The 23,813-nt window shown below is 29.8% G+C and overlaps 1 protein-coding gene across 3 annotated transcripts; it reads left to right on the top strand.

The window, feature by feature from the left end:
- The first annotated feature begins 112 nt into the window (after positions 1 to 112).
- LOC136974424 (vesicle-trafficking protein SEC22a-like) lies at positions 113 to 21,197 on the top strand. 3 transcript variants are annotated; one of them, XM_067269298.1, is made up of 8 exons: positions 113 to 191; positions 6,625 to 6,831; positions 7,808 to 8,034; positions 11,330 to 11,493; positions 13,026 to 13,193; positions 14,710 to 14,831; positions 18,469 to 18,537; positions 20,824 to 21,197. In XM_067269298.1, the coding sequence occupies exons 3-8, from the start codon at positions 7,853 to 7,855 to the stop codon at positions 21,022 to 21,024; spliced, it is 906 nt and encodes a 301-aa protein (XP_067125399.1). In that variant the 5' UTR covers positions 113 to 191; positions 6,625 to 6,831; positions 7,808 to 7,852; the 3' UTR covers positions 21,025 to 21,197. The 3 variants fall into 3 exon arrangements, with proteins under 3 accessions (XP_067125399.1, XP_067125400.1, XP_067125401.1); XM_067269299.1 differs by lacking the exon at positions 6,625 to 6,831 and having other exon boundaries at positions 125 to 191; XM_067269300.1 differs by lacking the exon at positions 6,625 to 6,831 and having other exon boundaries at positions 141 to 187.
- Positions 21,198 to 23,813: the final 2,616 nt, after the last annotated feature.

The following is a 23,813-nucleotide window of genomic DNA, read 5'->3' as shown; positions in this document are numbered from 1 at the left end:
TTTTAAATCAAATTATATATATTTTTACGTAATTTCTCTGTACAAAAAATTTATTAAAGTTATTTTAATACGTCTAGAATTTAGTTAAATGAATAAATTTTCAAATGTTTACATAGCAAATGGTTGTCAATTACTATCGTACACGTGTTGATTAACGTTGGCCGATAGTTTTTTTAAGTCTCTCGCAGTAGGTAATTTCCTCATTTAACCTTACTCTGTTAAATATTTAAATATATTAACATTATCTTGAATATGTTTTAAAATATATTCTTTTACGTGTTTACAAGTTAAGAAGATGGATCAACAAACGTTGCTATTTTAAATCTACAATTTATAATGAATTTTCGATTTACAGTTAAATGTATCAGATTCTACAAGAATATTTTCTATAATTCTGTTTATAGATGTGATAAATATATTATAATACAGTTAAATAAATAGATAGGTAAATATAAGTATTCATCTGTAGGAAATATAAACATGATAAGTTAAAATATTCAGTTCTGTGAAGATTCTATGTATATTATGTAAGTTAGAAGTATTATAACATAAATCACAGATATTTTAGTATTCAAAAAGTTCAAATTTGGAAATTTTGAGTCAATATCCATTACTATAATTCAATATCAACTCCAATTATTAATATTTTCGGTTAAAATGAACAAACTCTCTAATTGAAATCTTAATTGCAGTCCAATCAACAAGTTCATTCATTTTTAAGATAGAAATAAAATAAAAATAATAAGATTAAGTGCATATAAAATCGTCTTTTATGTTATGTTCATGGTATAATTCAAAAGGGAAATGAGATATAAGTGAAATTAGTTAATCTTTGATGGTTAATGTAACCCTTGGTGCCAAGATGGTGGCGCGTCTCTAATTTCAGCAAGGAAACAGTGGGATGCAGGGTCTAACCTAACCTAATCTAATAAATTGCCATAATTATTAGCAACCAAATTATTAGAATGGGTTAGGTTAGGTTAGAACCTGTGTCCCACTGTTTCCTTGCTGGAATCGGAGACGAGCCACCATCTTGGCACCGAGGGTTACATTAACCTTTTTGATATTTGGTTTCTTTACATTATATTTTATTTTCCTTTTTCTATCTTTTTTAAGTCATTGATTGTATTTTTAACAATTTAAGTGAGCTCTAATGAAGCAACTTTTTATTATTAGTTATGATATTTTAGTTTCTTTTTTTGCATTTTATATCTGCTAGATATATATAGATATATCTGATACAGTAGTTTACATTTTGAGAAACTGCATTTGAATCTGAGACAGACTTCCGTAATTTATTGTGGATAGTGTGGCCGTCGTTACTCGGTCGTTTGTCCGTGCATGTCTACTTCTTTACCGGTCGAGCTTATGCGTAATGAATGAAATCACGATTAGCTATATAGCTTTAGTGAGCTGGGAATTCTCATTATCAAATCGATCACTTCGTATATTTTATTATTAGTCTCTTTAAAAAGAAGCCTGACATATCTAGATCACACCATGAAATTTCAGAATTTCCAATTTAGGTATAGTAACATAACCAAGGAGACTGGGGCCTTCCCTTACCTCTGTAAATAAATTATCAGTAATTTAAAAAATTTCTTTAGATTCGGTACAACAAATATATTAAAATTTATGACTGTACTGCTTATTAAAGGCAACCAAAAAATATTTATTTTTAAAAGCATTTTTGTCTTTCTTGAAGCCATTTTCAGCTACTGCAATTAGAGCAGATATGTAATTGAGTGGATGAATGTCGATAACGTAGACGTGACGGGACAAATCGTTCGTATGGACGTAGATGCCTCCAAAATTTCCATTGATTGATTGAAGAACAATTTACAAATCCATGAGAGTGAAATAACTTACTAGAAAAATGTAGTAAAAAGAAAATTTTGACAAAAGTAATGTTTTTGTCATGTAGTGTTTCATTTTGGTAAAAGTGTAAATAAAATAAATCATTATATGGTAATATTCATTGTGTAATTGTATTTACTTCATTATAAGGCTTTGTCAAGGCAAAAATCAATGTGACATCATTTGTCAGGAGGGTTATGATAATCAATAACATGAGAGGAAGGGGGTTAAAGTGATCTTAATGAATTTAGTCAAAAGAAAAACTATCTGATGAGTTTGTAATTGCAATTTAAAATTAGCATATAATCTTTCCATTCAAAATGTCTTTCAAACATACATAAGCTGTGAATAATCCAGACAAAAATCCAATACATGCAATGCTTTCAGCCATAATAATTACAATTCATTACCCAAATCATAAATTTCATTTAAATTCAAGAAATATTTGAATTAAAGCAATATTTCAAGCAATTTTAAATTCAAGCAATATTTGAATTAAAAGTAATGTCTTATGCATTCTACAGTCAGATTTCTTGAAAGTATAGATATTTGAAGGACAAACAAGTTCTTTTAACAATTATTATTGCCTTACTGTCCTTTATTTCCTTATTATATATTTTGTCAATGTGTACATTAATTATTAATAAGACAATTATACTGGTTTTAAGCTTTACAGGTACAGGTAGCTTAATAAAGAAAGTCTGTTTTTCTTTAAGAACTTTTTCCTCTATTCTTGTGTAAAAGCTTAAAACCAGTATAATTGTCCTATTAATAATTAATTGACAAAATATATAATAAAATTCTTTCAACATTTCAAAATGTCATATTCAGATTGAGTGTATACCATTCAAATTACAATTTAAAAAAAAAATATCGAAAGAATTTCTTGGGCTGCAATTTGAAAAAATTGTAGATCTATAAATTTCCACTGTCATCTGTCTTTCCTTAATCTCAAGAACGGTGCTAGATAAATGAAATTCAAAACCAGATATGTAAAGCTTAGGGCCAGGAGGTCCCGATTAACTATATACGAACTTCTGGTTTGCATTGGAAGTCACATTATTTCAATTCAAAAATTTTCCCCTAAAAGGAATCAGATAGATGACTGGCACAACTCCATTGCTAATGGAAAAGTATGATGTACAGGGGCAAGACACTACAGTACTAATTTGAGGTGGAGAGTATATATTTTAAATTAAATTAATTAAAAATATGATTAAAAATTGTGATGATGTGACAATAAATAATTGCTTGTTTGTCATTAAAAACTTTCAAGAAAACAACTTTAATGCTGAAAGACAGTTTGGTTCATTCTTAATCTGAATTTGGTGTTATTAAAGAGCGTATTTTATATATTGTGAACTTTTATTGTCCTTTTAAATATTTGTATTAATAGATAATGTGATGAAGCCCTGTTTACAGGAATTTTAATATTTTTGTAATTTTACCATTGACAAAACTAATTTATTGAAAGAATAATGCAAAATGTCTTTTAATTAATGTGTAATTAGCAAACAAAGCAGGAATTCACAGTAGTGGTGAGCAACAGATTGTTCAAATGGTTAAAAAAATCTAAATTGATAGATAGCATGCGAGTCCCTGACATGTTTGTCTCTTGTCTTTCTGTAGACTTAACATTGTATCTTTGCAGTAGACCTGAACCATTGCACCATTCTCAAAGCTTTCGTCAGTGGCGTCATTTACAGGGTAAGAGCTTTAATTTGCTACGTAAATTGTATTTTTAGCCCCACTCAAACTAAGTCAGAAAACTGACACCCTCTTTCAATTAAATTAATATGTAGAATAGATGTAGATACAAAATTGGTTTTATCCCACAGGTGAGATTTTAGTGGTGGGAAATGGTTCATTCTTTTTCTCAGTAGTGAAAGAGTTCAAATTTATTTTAGATGGAAGAGTGATGTGTGGGAAGAATCATGGTTGTCATGTTGCTATTATTTGTGTAGTTGTTTCTCAATTATTATGCTTTTAATTATATTTGCAGTTTTATAATATTAAAAAACATTCGTGTTTTTTATTTAAAATAAAATTATTTTGTAGAGAGCAGTCATTTATAAATAGCAAACTAATTCACACTTAATTTACTCTTTGTTAGCAGTTTCTTTATACTTTTGTTGAGGTTTAAGAGCATGTTATTCTGTTTAACTGTTGGTCATGTTATGATTTTTCTCTTGTTCAGAATAATTTACTTGTTCCTTTATATTATGTATCCACGGTTCCCAAAATATGTCACAACAGATTTTAAAATCATTCGATATTTTTGTCTCATAGAATTAACATTGTACCTTTGCCATTCTGCCATGCCAGAATCATTTCATCTTTCTCAAATTTTTCTTCAGTGGCATCATTTACAGATAAGATCTTTAAATTGATACCTGAACCAAATTGTTAACTCCAGTTGTTTATTCAAGCTAAGTAAGAAAACTGAAATCCTCTTTCAATTAATATATAGATTATTCTCCCTTTACATTGATGATATCTGGAACTAAATAACGTGCACGAAATATCGAAACTTTTTCCTACATTGTGTATTCCCTTACTACTACTACATTTCTTTAATTAAAATTTAACAAAATAAAGACTCCTTGTTGTGTTAACTGTAACGTTTCTTAACTTTACGATCGTTTGCATACAAATTTTAATAAATTCTATTAGTCATCTTATATTTATTTTTCAAAAAAAGACTTTTAGACTTATTTTGGACACTAGTGCATCTTTTCCTTTTATATGTTGTTTCTTTTTTTATTTACTGTATTAAAAAAAATAAATTTCTCTATTTTAAAAATTTGGTTAATGTTACTTATGGTAGCGAGCATGGTGGCTCGTCTCTGAAACAGTGGGGACGCACGTTCTAACTTAACCTAACCTATTCTAATAAATTACCAGAATTATTGCCAACCAAATTATTAGAATAGGTCAGGTTAGGTTAGAACTTGCGTCCCCACTGTTTCAGAGACAAACCGCCATGTTTGCTACCATAAGTAACATTAACCAAATATTTTTTGTTGAAATTAAATTTATATTACAAGTAATTTAATTATATAAACTACATTACTTGTTATTGCTGAATGAATAATCAAAAACAGACATTTCCAAAAATATTAGAATTTATGTAGCATATAGATCATTTATGCTGTATCAATAGGGTTAGTTAATTTTGTTCACAGTCTTAATCTGTTATTATTTAAATGTAGTGCATGATACATAATTATATCTATAAATATCTTTCTATCTGCTAAAATGTCTATATCATTCTTTGGAAAATAAAATGATTTACTCGCATAAGACAAGGTTTTTATTCATTTTTGATTGCTTCAAAAACCTAGGTCATCCTGAACATGCGAGCAAAGGATTCTTTGCGTTTTGCAATATTTTTTGTGAACTGTGTGTTCGCATTTTTTACCGGATGCTCACCCTCTGGTGTTTAAAAACAAAAGTATTTTATCTGGGTTGTTTCAATCGTTCTTGTGTATTGTCAGGAGTAAAGATGAATAGCAATAGGAAAAGCAAAGCTTTGAATTGAATTTCAATTTGAAATTCAAAAATCACACAGGAGCTCGATATAAGCTTTAATCCATTCCCATATGAAAACAGATGATTAGGAAATCAGAATCCAGAGAAACTCATAAGTGTAATCGATGGCGACTGTTAAGAATTAGCAAAAAAACTTCCCCATTGTTCAACTTTACATGAACAAATTATGTTGTCGATTTTACAAGATTTTTCCTTAAAGCTTAAGATGTCAGTCGTTTCTGCGGGACAATGTATGCATTTACGTGCATTTGACATTTTATTTGTGATTAAACAAAATAAAATTAAATTGTATTAATAAAGCTAATTTTCTTTATTTTGATCTTTAAAGTCACACTTTTTCCTTTATGCGAAATTGTCTTATAAGCGAGTAAATATGGTATTTAAAAAATCTTAACAGCTTTTCTTAATTCAATTTTTTGGTTATGTTATTCTACAAGAAAATGAGGTTCTTTGGAGATAAAAAAACAAATAAAAGTATGATTGTTGAAGATTTGATTTGTCAAAGAGAAATTCGTGAGGTAGCATTTTTTCAGAATTCATCAAAAGTGTTCCTTCAACATGTCTCTCAATAAATACAGATGACCAAAAATATGGTCTAGGAATGAGCTGACTATTATAATTGAGCCTACAAAAAGGTCCTCCTTGTCTCATTCTGAATAAACAGGCAAAGTGAGTGAAAGCCCAAGAGAATCCTTTCAACAATATGATAAAAGTGGACTGCCAGTGTATGCAGGAGAATTTCTCCACCCATCAAGGTTGAGGTTACGTGGATCTTGTTCTCTATTTATGAAGGAAAAGGTGAAATCTGGTCTTCATGATAGATGTGGACAGGACCCATGAAATGATGGACTGTTGATGTTCTTGTCACCTGTAGTAAACGATCCATGGTGCCACTCAGATGAAGTGGTGAAGTGGGCTGAGAGACACTCAAGGAAGGTGGCTAGGAGGAACTTCATAGCATGTATCTGGATCTGGTCACAGATTGCATGTACACAGCCTCAGAATAAAGGGAGATAAATGGTATGGAATGGGAATGCCCATTTCATAGGTGAAATACTTTTTACCATAAATACTTAAAGTTACTAAAAATATATCTGTATTAAAGTTTAAGATTAAGATAATAATTTAATTTAAATATGAAAAAGAAAGACTTTAATATGGATTGTCTTTATTGATACATATATATGATTTTGGTTTTTCATTATATCTTTTCAGATATAACATATTTAGCTTTAAATCTGTAGTAGAAATCTCCCTAGTTGGCTCCCTACCAGAAGCTTGTTTATAATTTTAATGATTGAATGAGTTCTGTATTATTTGAAATATGTTTAGCAAAGATTCATCTTACGGTGTCTCTTCGTGAAGAATTTTTTCCCGATGGTCGAACCAGTTGAAAAATAGAATATAAATATTTTTAATATGGTAATAACTGATGAATATATTCTCTCCTATGTTTATGGTAAAATCTAATAATTAATTTAACTGATATTTTTGTTGTAAAATTTATTTTATGTTTGATTTTCTAGTTTAATATTTTATTTATTCTATGTTTGATTTTCCAAAAATTATGAGTTAAGAAAAATTGAACAGAACAAAATTTCAAATTTGTTGTACTTTTGTTCTTCATAAGATTTTCTTAATTTGAAATAAACATAAGCTAATAATGTTTGTTTTATGCCTAAAATTGATGCTGGAATTCAAAAATATCCTGTTACTGATTCACATAAATTTACAAAAATATTGATGAAAAGACCTGTGAAATTTAATTAAATTTCTGAGCTCTTTTTAAACAATGATAAGAACCATGACCATAAAATTTTCCAAAATAAAAACAAGCATTTCCTAATAAATAAAATTAATTAATTAATTAATTTCTAGAAATTGTTATAATATTCATTCAAATTATATAATTTTCTTTAAATAATGGAATCTGTTAGTTACAATTTTGAGTTAATGTTACTTATGGTTCCAAGATGGCGGCTCGTCTCTGATTCCAGCAAATAGAAGGGAAACGGTGGGTACGCACGTTCTAACCTAACCTAACCTAACCTATTCTAATAAATTACCATAATTATTACCAACAAAATTATTAGAATAGGTTAGGTTAGGTTAGAACGTGCGTCCCCACTGTTTCTTTGCTGGAATCAGATGAGCCGCCATCTTGGAACCATAGGTAACATTAACCCAATTTTGATTTGTTGTAACTGAGCTTGAATTTTTAGTTTTAATTAACTTCAAGGATATTTCTTAGGCATTTAAAATTATTTATCATTTAAAGTAAATTTTGCTAATAAAATAATAAGATTGTGTTCTATTTGTTTTTTAACCTTATACATGGTATATAAATGAAAATAGCAATAAAACTTAATAATAAGAATTTAATTTAAATATATTCTAGTGATTTCTGATGTCAATATTGTAATAAGAAAAACTTCTATCCAAAATGATTATCTTTGCAATGATTGTTCGCACTGATGACGGTCTGCCTCTGTCAGCATCAACAGATGTCTGTGGTCAAATGGATAAAGACATCAAAGAAGTCAGAATGCAGATAAAGTTGGTTTCTCGGCATATTTCTCGCTTAGAAGACAGATGCACGATTAATTTAAATCCACATTTAATTCAGTAAGAAAGAGTAATTTATTACATATGAGGGCTGCTCCAAAAATGCATGGACTGAGATCATTGTTCTGAGTTTCTTGGGAGATTGGTATCAATCTCCCTTAATGTTCTACTCACAGTTCCTCAGACTGGAGTGGAAGTGTAGTTCAAAACCTCTTAGAGAACCTTCTTAAATAAATTTCCATAAGAGGTTTTGAACTATCAATCTCCTTTTTGGAATAGCATCTTTCACATTCTATACATCTTTTACAGTGGTCCTGTTTGACTTGGAATCGAAATGTTTAAATTAGGACTTGTCACTAGGGTTGTTCAATTTCCTGGCAGTTGCCATTCACAGGAAAGCAGGAAATAGAATGATAAATCCCAGGATTCCTGGGATCAAACTACAGTTTTATTCTTAATCTGTTTAATGTACCCTGAAACAAAACCAGTCACCAATTAGTAGAAACAAAGAATTACATTTTAGCTCTTTACTAATTTTTATTGAAAACAAAAAATAAAAGTCTTTTTTTTAAAAGATAAATAAGTAAAACCTTTTATAAAATTTCCAAAAACAAAAAAATTTTAACTAGATTTTAGTATTGACTCAAGAAATATATATTGTTGATTTACTGTCACATAATTGAGACTGTAATTTTGCAACAAAAGTCCACTGCAAAAAAGTTCTCTATATTCACACAATTGAAGTTCTTGGATAGAACTGAGGAAAAGAAAGAGTTTGTTTGAATTTTCTGTTCTACAGCTAGTAATTTTGAACAAGTTCATTTTTTTACAAGTGTTTTTTACATCATAAGATGATTCAATCCTCTGTTAATTATAGCTTTTAATAGCCTTATTTATGGCAGCATTTACTATACTGGAAAGGATTTTTCTTTCGATATGCTGGGAATGTTGACTTTGCAGCAAATCCTGAATGAAGATTGGAAGTTGGAGCTGGAGCAGACAAAAAGTTAAAATTTCTCTCAAACAGTTTATTTGTGGCCTTGTATTGGAAGTTTCTGGTGAAGGTGAAGTTAGAAATGGATCTGGTTTCTCTGAAATTGAATTAAGAGTTATTTAAGTTACACTCACACCAATATATGATAGTGTCGATTGTGACAGAATTAAGCACACATTATTATATATTGGTGCAACTGCAAGAGGTCTCACTATGAGAATGAAAAAACATGAATATACAATCAGAAAGAAACTTTCATACATGACTTTAGCCACTTATGCCACAAGTGAGGACATATGTGTTGATCTACAGGACACAATTGCTACACACGGGTTCTGATAGGCACACCTTAAATACCTGGAGGCCATTGAAATGTATAAGAACAGAATAGGAATGAATTTCAAAGAAACGGACACACTATCTACAGTGTAGCACATTTTCTTTGAACTTGTGTAAAAGTTTCTCTTTCTTTGTCTTACACCTTCAATAGTTCCAATGCAGGTTTTTTTATATACGTGTATATTTGTTTGTTTTATTCACAGAAAAATATATTTCCTTTGACCATACATACATAGATGGGTCTAGTCTACTTTCTGTCCTTTCACACGCTGTAGTGGAAAGGACAGAAAGTAGACTAGACCCATCTATGTATGTATGGTCAAAGGAAATATATTTTTCTGTGAATAATACTATTTGTCCTGGCAATTTTTATATTTTATTATTAAATGTAATTATTAAATCGATGTGCTACCGCTGGAGGACGTTGTTAACTGTTTTACATATTGGCGGCGAATGGGGGCCTCAAAAGAAAGGTCGACTTCGCCGTGTGGAATTGTTATTGCCTCGTACAGCGTGTGAAAGGACAGAAAGTAGACTAGACCCATCTATGTATGTATGGTCAAAGGAAATATATTTTTCTGTGAATAATACTATTTGTCCTGGCAATTTTTATATTTTTTTATTTGTTTTGTGTGTGTGTGTGTGTGTGTGTGTGTGTGTGTGTGTGTGTATCACTATACATATATCCATAGATGAAAATTTAGAGTTGGCATTTGTATTTTAAAGGTCAAAAAATTAATTTAAACTAAATTAGTAATTTGTTTGTAAAAGCATATTTGATTTTATTTTGTTTGTTTAGTTCTGTGTTATATGTACAGTACCTGTTACCTGTTTGTTTAGTTCTGTGTTATATGTACAGTACCTGTGATATCTGTTATAAACAGACAAAAACATTTGTAAAAGTGCTAATTTGAGTTAATACAGAGGTTGCGGCCGAAGTTTTCATTGCAAAAATGTGAACATTGGACATTTGGCGCTGCCATCATGGCGTTTTGAACAAACGCCACTGTCAAACTTCTAGGCTTACAGGATGTCCGACATTCACATTTTTGCGATGAAAACTTTGGCCACAACCTCTCTAATATATGCAGATTCAGGTATTTTGTCTGTGTTTAAGTAATATATTCCAGTTTTGGAGAGTATTGATTTTGTTTTTTACATCTATCATTGCCTTTGCAATGCAGTCTTTGAGGAGCAAAAATCCAACATTTTGACCAAACTGTTTTCTCATTTAGTATAATGAACTACAGTAAGATCCCGCTTAACATTGCCTTGATTAATGCTGATTCTATATAATGCAAATCTGCTCGAAGCCTAAAAAAAAAGCTCAAAATTTATGCCAATTCAAATTAACCTGACATTTCATTGATTCATATATAACATGATTATTTCCAAACACAAACCAATCAGCAAAAGGTGGCAATTCATCATAGCACTGTACTTTCCTTAAATTTATGTTTGTTTGGTGCAATTTTAGAAAAAATATAACATCACGGATGCCGTAGGCAATATCAACTTTGCTTGGCAAGAATTAACTGATAAATGCATAATAATGTTTTTTTTTTCTTTTTTTGGCATTTTCATTGCACACCAAAGTTGATGGACACCTGCTTCTTTGTTTATCTTGTACATTTTTTCTATTCTGAAAATATTTTCACCATTTAAAAAGGATTGTTCTGCCCAATGTCTCTTCACCATTACTTCTTTGTATCATCTCAAATGCATTCTGACCATTTTTGTATAATACAAAATTTAATGATGATCCTTTGTTTAATAATTAATGAAATATCTTTATCATCTGTCATCATAAAATCCACTTCACATAAAATATTATAACAAATTCAAAAAGAAATTACATGGTAAATTTGTATAAACTAAGAAAAGGTGGAGGAACATCCTTGGAATCCAAGCTTGTCAGTCACTGCATTAATGACAAAGCAGTGTTTCCAGTTGCATATTTTCGGAACAGCCCTCATAATATCTATAGTCTGTAAAATTTTATTTATAATTTTTTTATTTTAGTATTATTAGCTCATTGGGTATTAGTTTTATGGCTTTATGTGAATCCACTTATCCTCCAGTTCTAGCCTTCAGTTTTCTTGATGAATTAATGAGAGAATTCATTACTACATATGATACGAGCAGTTTGAATTCCATAATAAGACCTTATGCTTTTATTGAATTCGGTAAGTTTTAATTACTTTTTAATAATTTAAATTAAGTTTTAAATATCTTCTATATGTTTTAAATTGTTAAAAGTTCACGTATTTAGATAAGTGAAATGAATGCACAAAAGTAAAATATTTTATATAATAATTCATGCTGAGTTAAAATCTACAAATGAAATTTGCATAAAATGCAGTTTTCTGGGAAAACTGTTTAAGCATAAAAAGGAACTCACTTTGCTTCATTAAGAGTCTTTTTGTACAATATTCAAGATAGTGAGCCTTTAGATAATGATTTAAGGATATCAACTGAGTGAAAAAAATGGCATGGAGAGCAATAGGAATGTTTAAGGCAGAACAAAATCAGATAGAGGAAGCAGGATGGTAAAAGTTAATTGTCAGTTATACTTTGGAATCATTTTCAAACCAAATCTATTTCTAATCATCCTAATTAATACTGATAAAGAAGGACTAGTACCTACTCCTAAATGAAAGAAATCACTGTGAACCTGTACAATTTACTTAAAACCTCACTCAGGCACGCCGTAAGCGGGTGTGCAAGGCGTGCACCGCACGTGGGCAGCAAATTGGTATTGCTGGCAAGCTCGGCATAGATTGTCGTCGTTAAACGGGCGGCATAATTGGTATTGAACACGGGTGCTCAAACAGCTAGCGGCGCTGCTGACCTCACTGCATTCATAGAAGGGCTATCTTCTAGTAAACAGTCTAAAAGGTTTGATTGATAAAATTAAAATTAATTTTTAATTAAAATGATCTGTTGTTTGTATCCCCTTGACATCCTTCCAGAGAAGGGCCTATTTGAATTAGAGTTAAGAATATTGCATATGGACTCAAAATCAGCAGACTCAAATATTTGCAAATAAACCCCTGATTCAGTCATCAAACTGATTCTCAATAAATATTATAAAAACTAGAAAAAAGCTTGTAAAACAGCCAGGACAACAATTATATTTTAAAAATTTTACGAGACAATAATTGAAGGAACACAAATTCTTTGTTTTTCATTCATGTGGTCGTCTCACGAACAAATAGTCTTACAGTGAAGTTGACTTTTATTGTAGGTTTTTATTAACCTCAATATGTAAAACATGAAAGATAAAAAGTCAGCCCCATTGTAAGACTGTTTGTTCCTGAGGTATGACATAGACAAAAAATGAAGAATTTGTGTTTCTTCAATTATTTTCTTGCAAAATTTTTAAAATAATAAATATTGTTGTGAAGGAAGTGTGGAACCTGATATCATTCTATAAATTTTTTGGAGCTAGTGGCTTGATAATGTGGACTGATGTCACAATGATCACTTAGATCAGATATTTGTCCGAGCGCGGCCGCGAACCCGTGACCGAACTCCCAGTGTTTAGCGACAGACCGCTCGGCCACTGGTGGGCATATTGACTCTAGATATCATAAATTCAGTATAACTCTGTTATCCATTATAATTTTTATGTCGAATATGAGCAGATTATTATTCTATACAATAATGTTTTGTATTTCATTCTTTTTTATTTAAGACTACTGATTTGTTTTTAAAGATAGCTTCATTCATAAGACAAGATTAAAATACAATAGTCCTCGCTCACTGACTACAAGAATTGATCTGTCTAATCTAAGCACTGAAATTAAATTACGGCCTCCCCAACAGCTTAACCTGTTTAATCTCCTGCCACAGAATAAAATTAATCCAATTGTTTCATTTCAAGGTGAGTTTTATTAAAAATAAAATTTCGGTTAATTGTTTATAAATTGTTACTTAAATTTTATCATTCAATCATTTGCATTAATAACAATTTGATTATTCTTAATAAATGATAGTAGGTTAACATTTGCATTGTTTTTTTTTTATCAATTTTTCTATATCTTTTGCATAATTTTTCTAATATTTATTTTCAAAAAAAGTTTTAATTTGTTGATAAAAACAATGCTATTCAGATAATTTATGAATTATTTTAATTGAAAAATAATTTTATTTGGCTCAATTGAAAAATAAGTGTTTTTCTTTCAGTCTATAATATAAAATTTGAAAGCTAAAAAGTTTTACGTATTAATCAATCGTGTGGTAAGATGTCATTTTAGCTGTTATGACAGAGATTTAATTCAAGCTCAATCCACACTTCATAATTTAACATGAATAATAAGAGTATATTGTTTTCCATTATTCACCTATGTTAGTCAACTCAGTTACAAGTTGGACTCACCTGTTAGTTCAACTTGTGTAATGGGCTTAATATTACTTAGCCATATAATTTAAATATGCCGATTTTCTTGTTAACAAATTAGGATTAATGTAACCCTTGGTGCCAAGATGGCGGCTCGTCTCTGATTCCAGCAAGGAAACACTGGGACGCACGTTCTAACCTAACCTAACCTATTCTAATAAATTACTATAATTATTAACAACCAAATTATTAGAATAGGTTAGGTTAGAACGTGCATACCACTGTTTCCTTGCTGGAATCAGAGACAAGCTGCCATCTTGGCACCAAGGGTTACATTAACCAAAATTAGTTATCAATCACTATTATTATGCTATTGATTATAAAAATTTGTTATGTGTTTATGTGCAATGTTGCAATCTTTAAATAATCTATTTTTTAGTTAAGTTTAAAACTAAAAGTTTGATCCATGGCTATGGAATTGCTACATAAAATCACTGACTGTAATTCTAGTCTCTCAGTTTTTAAATCTGACTTCTGATGCCTTTTTTTAATAATGGTGAACCTACTAAAATTGTAAAGGGTATCATAAAACATTTCATTGCCACAAAATTCATTGAGACATATTTTAGATTATAACCTGTTTTTAAGTATAAGTCTGTAGTTTAGTCAGACTCAGTACATTTTTACCGACTTTGACTTCACCTAAATTTGGTTAATGTTACCCTAGGTATCGAGATGGCAGCTCGTCTCTGATCCCAGCAATCAGAAGAAAGGGGATGCACATTCTAACCTAACCTAACCTATTCTAATAATTATTCCCCACTGTTTCTTTGCTTCTGTTTTTCTGGAATCGGAGACGAGCTGCCATCTTGACACCTAGGGTAACATTAACCCTAAATTTGCTTCCCACTCCAACTCTGACCCCACAGTCTTGATCTAAAATAAATTGTTTTAATTATTGTTATTTATTTTAAAAATTTTTATTCATTATTTAATTGAAGTTTGTTTATTTTTTTTTAAATAAAATAATTTAAACTTATAAATACATAATTATTTTCAGATAATCCTTTGTATCTTTCTTCGTTGCCATGGTATATTATTCTAACAGTAGCATTTACTTTACCTTGCACATTAATTTCTTTTTACCGTGGAATTACTGGCTTATCAGAATCTAGCATTGAGGTAAGAAATGGATTTCTTTAATATTTTCAATATTTGAAGTTTCTTAAAGACAAGCATTTCAGTATTTCAAATAATTTTGTATATCATTTTTCTAAATATATGCTCCATTCTTACATGCTTATAACAATTTGTTACTATAATTGTGGTATAATAGTGTTTATTCATATTCTGTTGAAGTATTGTCAGATGAATATTTTAAAAAGAACACAAAATTTTATCATGTTGCTATTAAATTTCTCTATGCATTACCAAATAGCAGTGTCATACCATCCATGAAAGCTGTGGAAGTGCCACTTCCCTTATATTTTCTAATATAAATACTGTACATAGTGTGCAATTACACTGCACAACAAAAAAAAATGTTTTTGAATGTTTCCTTTATTTCATGAAGGAAACTTACTAATTTTGGGATGAGAAAATTGAATATGACAAAGAAAAATTTTTATTAGCTCTAGTTTCTGTGATATACAATAGGTGGCAGTATGTGATTTTAACGGCTTAAGAGAAAACGATACACTTTAATTACATATGCTTACAACATTGAAAGTGCTCTTGAATTTTTTTTAAATTACAATTACATTCTAAGAGTTCTGAATTGATGGAAGAATATCTGGCAGGTGGTTTGGTGTAAAGAGAATCATGTGGTGACTTCATGAGATCGTTTTCTTTTGGCTTGCCTGTTGTGAGTGAGTTCTGGTGCATCCCTACACAGACCAGCAGACTACAGTCATGGAGAAGATTCCATTGCTGTAGTTTTTACCCTAGAAGTTCTGCCTTATTCTTTGACAAGTCTAGGTCTCGAATGAGATCACTCAATTCTGTTGACTCTGTCTGTGTGGTGTATCATCTTTTACTTCAGAATTAGGGTCATGGAATGTGGAAGGCTTGTTGGGTTCTTCTTCTCCCACACTTTCTACTTCAAGCTCTTAATGTTGGGGTGGAGTAGGAACTGGTAAACTATCTGAATGTGGAATAGGTTGAATAGCAGATGCAAGATTTGGGTATTGAACTATTCCTTTTTTTTTCATTGACAATCCTGCCATTATAGGTGGAGACAAGCAGAAATAGCAGTTATCTGTATGGTTAGGCTCCCGCCAAACCATAAACACAGCAAAAGCCATAGATCATTTTTTTATTTTTCAGCCATTCTTGTAGTATAACTGAACAAGAGTTGCAACATATATGTGGAGCCCATGACTTAACCTGGTCCTCTACCTTCATACCAAAATAATGTTGATAGGCAGTCTTCACAAGAGGCGTCAGATTGCGTTTCTGTGACGAAAATGTTATTTCACCACAAATATAACAAAAATTGTTCACTAAATTTACACATTTTCGTGGCACTTTGGTATAACCACTATTACACTTCAAAGCACTTCAAAAACCGGGAATTTTGTAAAAAGAAAAACAGAAGCAATATTAAACTCAAAGTCATAGCTACATTTATTACGTTTATAACCTACAAACATATGGAGAAGGTTGTGCTATATCAGTTGAGAGGTGTGACAACTCCCAAAAAATAAATTTTCCCCAAAATACAAATGTAGACCCTAAAAAATGACATGTTACTGTATCTCCAAAGCAAAAGCTAATTGGTCATTTTTATGGAGATTTTTGAATTTAGCAGATGGAAATACATAAGAATATGTTAATTTTGAGCCCGAAACATTTTCATTGTTGTGCAGTGTTATTTTCATATTTTAACGTACTTTGAATTAATTAAAATTAATATTTTATTATAACTGCATTATGTATCTTATTACAAATTTCTATACTACGACGTGAAAAACAATGATAAGATTTATATTGTATATTCGAATATAAATTTGTATATGCACATTCCCAATGGAAGCACTGTATTGTTGAATACGGGTAGCTTCCGTGGCGAAAATATTTGAATGGTGTAAAGCAGCCAGATTATACAATTATTCGGACATGTGCTTTACAGAGCACCAACCTCGCACAGTTAAACTCGTAGATGCTACACACCAAAATATCGTATAACACTTCCAATGATTCTATCTAGGGCCGGCACAGCTTCCCTATCATCAAATGTCACCACACGCCACTGCCAAATACTATTTTATTCAATAAATTACTAGATTTTGGTAAATTTAATGCTATAAATGAATTCCAGTTAATAAAAAAATTTCATTATAATAGATATTTTTTAAAATATGTTTTATAAGCAAGGATAATGATAAATGCAAAGAAAAGTTTAATTTTCATGTTTTTAATTATAAATTGAAAAAACTTTTAACATAAAAACAAAGATTTCAATATTTTGAAATACACTTTTGACTTTATCACAGATATTGTTGTTGTTTAATTTTTTTCTACCTTGTAGACACTAAGAGAGGCTTTTTTCATACCCAAAATGGATTTGAATAAAATAACCAGTTAGTGAGGAAAAGAGATGACAAGTCTAGGCTAAAATTACTCATAAAAATTTTTGCAGATCTGACCCAAACTCAAATTCATGTTTCTAAGTGAAGTAGCTGATATTTTTACATTTCAATTATCTTGTTTTTATTTTTATATTTAATGTTTCTGTTTCTGAGAATAAAGAAAATATATAACTAAATAAATAACAGTTGACTTCTTAATAAAGACTTATTATTTTTTGATTGTTACTATATAACAGACATGGGCAAATGCAGCTCTTGCTGAAAGTGTTCATTTCTGTTTTTTATTATTATTTTTACAATTTTATTTTTTAATTTCGTGAAAATATGTTTATTAAAAAATTCGATATTCGTTTTATATTATATTTATATTATATAATAAAATCGTGCGCCTTACCACACTATCCGCCACGACAGTACAGAACTGCGGCTCCCGTGCATTTTGCAAAACCTACATTTCGGCTCCTACTGAACTCTTGCTTGCCCACCCCTGCTATATAATATACTGTTTAATAGGTAAATATAACAGTTATAGAGAATTTAAATTTTTAATTCAAGTGAAGCATATTGAAAGGATCTGTAGCTGAAGCAGTTTAAGTCTTTTAAACATTATTGCAAAATGCATAAACCTTTACTATCTAAGTTTTATTTTATGTCAGTTATTGATTGAAAAGGTAATTTATGAATAAATATATTCTTCTGAATCTTGTTAATAGTAAATGTGAAGTGAAGAAATAGTTTATCTTTATATGAGTCTGTTTCTTCTGTCTTAATCTTCCCGTGTCATATGGGAATGCCTGATCTCTCCTTTTCATGCAGGTAATAGCTACTACAATCTGATTTGGCTGTTTTATGCTCCAGGTGCCTTACTTACTGCTGGTTCTTTTTATTACCCAGATTTAAAATTGGTCAGAGTCACCAGGCACTAAATAAGATTGTCTTTTTGCAAATAATGTGGAGAACTGTTAGAAACTCAAATGTTTATATCATAATTAATAAGAGGTTAAGAAACATAAAAAAACTAGAGCTTAAAGCAATTTCTTAAGAACCATGTCACTAAAGTATTCTATAAGCAATCAATTATTTCATATTTTTAATATAATGCTACTTATTTTTTATTTCTTAGTAGTTAATTAATTCTCAATTTGTATTTTGAATAATTATTTATTATTACAAAAGTTATTTATTAATAAAAATAAATTTAATATGATAACATTTAAAATATTTTTTAGGAAGTAGATGGCATTAATCCATCACATAGTATGTCGTTTCTTATAGAAGCATTTGCAGGATGTTTACAGGTAAATGTATAGAATTTAAGTTATGTATATAAGAACATTTAATGTTATTTTTTAGAATTTAGATAGATTTAATGTAGTTTGATAAGTTTCCAAATAAAAATTTTTAATCTTAACATTCCTGAAAAAGTTAGACACAAAACATAAACTGCATTTCTTTCTTTCATTAGTTTGAAATGTAGAACAAGTAGTTAATAGATATAATTTACAGAAAAACAGATTATCTTAAGAAACTAAACCTTTAATGTCAAGCAAATCATCATCATCATCATTTAAACACAGAAGAAGATACAGTAGACCCCCCTATAACACGGTAGATACCTTCCGTGTTATATGAATCCGTGTTGTACGAGTCACTTAAATACACGAGCCAATCACAGCTCGGCACGTGTGCAGTTTAGGGGTTACGGCTGTTTGAAAGGTTTTCTTCCATAAAATTAATCGATTCTAGATTAATTTGACTCAACATTTACAAATCATATATAATTTTTTGGGAATAATCCATATAAACTATGCTATAAACAAAAATTGTAGGATTGCTTACCGAGTGTGCATCGTTCGACGATGCCATTGCATAAGCTTGTTTTCGTCATGGAGCGGCTCATCGAACGGCAGACGCATGTTTCCCGATCGGCGAATTTTTCGCAGAAAAATAACTTAACTTTGGAGATATCATTAATAAAAATATAATTTTCATAGTTGTTGAGTAATAAATGTTTTTTAGTAGATCCAGTACTCATTTAAACTCAACAGTTCGTACAATATCCGCTATTGGTCCAGATTCGACCAATCCTGTCGCGACACGAGTCGGCGATGACATTTTACCGTGTTATACGAGTCTCTCTTAGCGTGTTATACAAATACAATTGCAATTTTTTCGCCATGTTATACAAATCTGTGTTATATGAACCAGTGTTATAGGGGGGTCTGCTGTACTGAATTCCAGAACATTGGTTATGAACAAAATATATTCATTTCAAAAAATATTTCAATTCACTGCTTATGGTTTATAACTAATGTTCTGGAATTTTTTTTTCATATTTATAGCCTAGTGATAGCTAATTAAGTTGCCTAAAGCATTTGTTTATGTGCAACTTATATGTAGTATATTAAAAGTTTAGTTTTCTTAGGTTGAATAAATCCAACAATTGCTCACATTAGATGTGAATTTTATTTTTAATAATGCTTTGCTAACTTTTTTATTTAACTGTATAAATTTCAAGTAATTACTTTTTTAAATTAAAAAAAGTAAATTTACTTTTTTTTTATTTTTACACATTTATTGTTACATTAATTTGATGTAATTTGATTTAAAAAATGTATATTCTTAGAAAGTCAGATTAATAATGTTGTTTTTTTTTAAATGCAATTTTCTGACTGTTTTAAAAAGTTATCACAGTGAATATTTAAAGCATAATAATTAACGAATAAAATTAAAAACAGTTTTAATCTGTATAATCCAAAATGATATAAAATATTCACTAGTGGTCTTTATTTTTCTTTAAGAAATTATAAATTAAAATTTTTCAAGCTATGAAATCATTCAGTCTATAAAAATTTCTCAACCAACCCAAAGCTCAGTTCAGAAAATGTCAAAGATTTAATTAAGCAGATAATTAATTATTAAAGTTATGATTAATATGAATAAATTATTTTATATAAAAACTTTACTTATCCATTGTTTATTTATATATGAATATAAACAACAGCATTTTTATTTTATGTAAGAGTGAACTTGTAAGGATTCTTTTATGTTTATATTAATGTAAAGTCTATATCATATAATGCTTGATATTATAATAGTCTAGGATATTAGCTGGTACTGAGCTAAAATAAGCATATATTTGTGTATTAGATCTCTAAAACTACAAGGCTCTAAGTCAGTGATTCTCAACCTTTCTTTTGTCACGATACACTTTTAATAATTTAAAAATTTGGCAGCACACACGGTTATTTTGCTAAGTACCTCGGGACAACCGGTGACGTCATAACAGCGATATTTAAATGCAGTTAGTTATTTAGGTCACATTTTCTAAACGCCTTGCTAACTACTGGCAACACCAGTTACAATTTCCAAATCGCCCTAGGAAAGTAGAACCGATTAAACTACTTGTCTGACGTCGCTTATGTATGGATATTCGCAGTGGCGGCACAGTGGTTGAGAATCACTGCTCTAAGCAAATGCCTAGGCTATGTATCTTAAAATTACCATTGCCATAAATGTCAAAATTTAGAATTTTATCTAAATTTTTTACTTTAAAACAATTTTAATATTTTAATCTGTTTCAGATTTATCTCACAATCTACAAGATGCAAAGAAAGAAATTGGTCTCTCTGATAATACTTGTTGTTGTAATTATTTGCAACATTTATCTTTGGGAGATAAAAGATCTTTGGCAAAGTCTGATGTCAGTTATTGTTTCAAGCATAAACACTATATATATATTAAAGCAACAATCTCAAGTGAAGAAACCGAATTATAATGTGTAAAATTAAAAACCGTGCAACTAATTAAAATAGTAACAAGATATTCTGGTGCTGGCTTAATATGAATCCATATGAAATGTTTATAGATTTTAAACTGAAAATATTTTTATACCATATTCTAAATTTGTGGAATTTGTATTAAACTGATAAAAAGTAAACATTTTCAAATGATTGAATTTTTAGATATGCATTTGTTAGATATAAATAAATGTTAATAAATTGTTAAATGGACAAATTAAAAGAATTCAGGTCAAAATTTTTATTAAGAACTATTTGTTCACGGGTGTGTTTATGATGATAGTTGTGCTTCATTACAGTTATTAATAATGATTATCCATTGAAACAGTTTTTATTAAAGAATTTAAAATTTTACTGTTATAAATATTACCGTATATTTCCACAGATAAGACGATAGTTGAATCGTAAAAATAGGCCCCCAAAATCCGGGGTCGTCTTGTAGGACAGATACAAAAAAATTAGATTGAAATTTATGTAAATTAAAACCATTATTAAAAACAAACTGACAAACCGTAATTGTTTACTAGTAGAGAGTAGGGCATGTCCACAAAATAGAATAACCCGTACGACGTTTTTGTGAATAGTCGAGGCCATTACCCGAATGCCCGAATCGGTGCAAACGTTTGCAACAATAGCAGGGCAGAAAATAAAATTTGTTCATTAAAAAAATTACGAATAGGACACAATTCCGTATACGCCATACAGTATTATTATCCAGACGACGATCGCCGATCTAAACTAAATTCGTAGGCCGTCGATAGTTTGGGGGTCGTCTTATAGGACAGATATGTGCTAAAACTATAAAACTTTGACGAAAATTTATACCTCGTCTTATCTGCAGAAATATATGGTATATAAAAGTGATTTGTTTTTAGTATGAAATGTGTGATGGCTGAATTGTAGAAAAAGCTTTTTTTTTTTTAACTTTTAATTCATTTTTAAGAGGGCCATGTTTTCGTGTTATAAAATCTACTAGGCCTACAATTGGGTAGTGAGACAAAATCTTGACATATCTGAAGTCAACCAATCCATGAAAATTTCTGAACTAAGTCTAACAGAATGGTAGGCTACTGACTTTACTCCATTGATTGCCAGATGGATGATGTGTGCTTTTGGTGATAAGGGCATGTAACTGTTCTGGGAGACACTTATTTTAAATCATTGTTAGATTTAAATGTGGATCAAAAATTTTCCAACAGTGCCAGATATGTCAGATCCTGTCACTCGCTATCTACTTTCCCAATTTGGACCTAGCCAAACCAACAATGAGCATGAATAAACCTTCTAATGTTGATTTGATAAACAAAAAAATATATAAAATTTATTTTTAAAATAGTAATAAAATATTTAATTTGAATTAATTTAAATGTATAAGGATTTAATTTTGTTTAAATGCAAATTCTGATTGGAAAATCTACATTTTAAAGTGCATCCAAATTTTTCAGCTGACAATATATTTATTATTCTTAAATATAAGAATTTATATTATAATAATAATGCCACATTTATAATAATAATTATAATGAATAGATTAAATTGATTATTTATTATATAGAATTAAAATTTGTGATTTTGTTAAATAAATTTTAAATTTTTTTAAATAAAAGTTCTGAATAATAGCTCTGTAACTCTTATAAATATTCATATTAACTTATTTTATGTCATATTACAAGTTTTTCTTTAAATTTTTCTATATTTTATGAAGTGAAATCATATTAAAAGATGTAAAATTTCATATATAGAGGTAAAAGTTATCCAAAATTTAGAAAATATGAGAACTATTAAAATAGGTTTTTAAATTATATTATAGTATTTCCCAGAATAAGAATGCAGCTAATGATATGCATTAAAGATCTAGCAATGTGCTGGATCTTGAATGTGCACTATTCCGCCACCATAGCTAAGCAATGAAGATACAGTGGCAGTTTTATTTTATTTAATAAATTTGAATAATGACGATAAAAACTTTAAGGGCAATACAAAGTTTCTCAATTTTTGAGTCATGGTCATTGATTAGACATAAAATGCATCGTAAGATCATAATGTGACTCATCAGTGAGCTGTAACTATGGCTCAAGCAAACAATGTTTCATAAACTGAGAAGAATGGCTGTAAAAGAGCAGCAGCTGTCTTCATTAGTAATAATACACTTGGGGAGGTCAATTTTGTCATTTAATTTTAGAAATATGAAGATAGGTTTGTGAAAATAGAACAAAGAATGTATTTTAGAAATTCTGAGTACTTTTCTACAAGAAAAAATTATGCACACGGAACCAATATACACTGTGATAACATCGAAAAACATTGGAAAAACAAACGTTTTCAAACCCTTTCTGGGCTCTCTAACCTGAAGCAGAGGCCAGAATGGGTTCAAAAACGTTTGTTTTTTCAATGTTTTTCGAAATTTTTTCTATGTTATCACACCGTATATTGGTTCCATGTGCGTAATTTTTTAAGTTACTGTGGTGTGGTGAGTGATTATTTTTCTACAAGCGTATTGTAATATCTATTATCTTTATCGGAAATGAAATATTTCACTAGAAAGTCCCAAAACATTCCTATCTGAAAGACATAGGAATGTTTTGGAACCAATGTAAAAATTACCCACTGTATACAGGGTGTCTCAAAATTGTACCGACAAACTTCTAGGGGAGGTGGATTATACCTAAAGGAATGAGAATTGCATAGGAACCCATAACTAGAAATGTCAAGGGAAAGTGGTAGAGGTAGATCTGAAAAAGCGCACAACAGTGATTAATGGGAAACATTTATTG

Source organism: Centruroides vittatus, unplaced genomic scaffold (assembly GCF_030686945.1).
Source record: "Centruroides vittatus isolate TY-2023 unplaced genomic scaffold, ASM3068694v2 contig_349, whole genome shotgun sequence".
Classification (NCBI taxonomy): domain Eukaryota; kingdom Metazoa; phylum Arthropoda; class Arachnida; order Scorpiones; family Buthidae; genus Centruroides; species Centruroides vittatus.
This window is presented reverse-complemented; position numbering and strand designations above follow the sequence as displayed.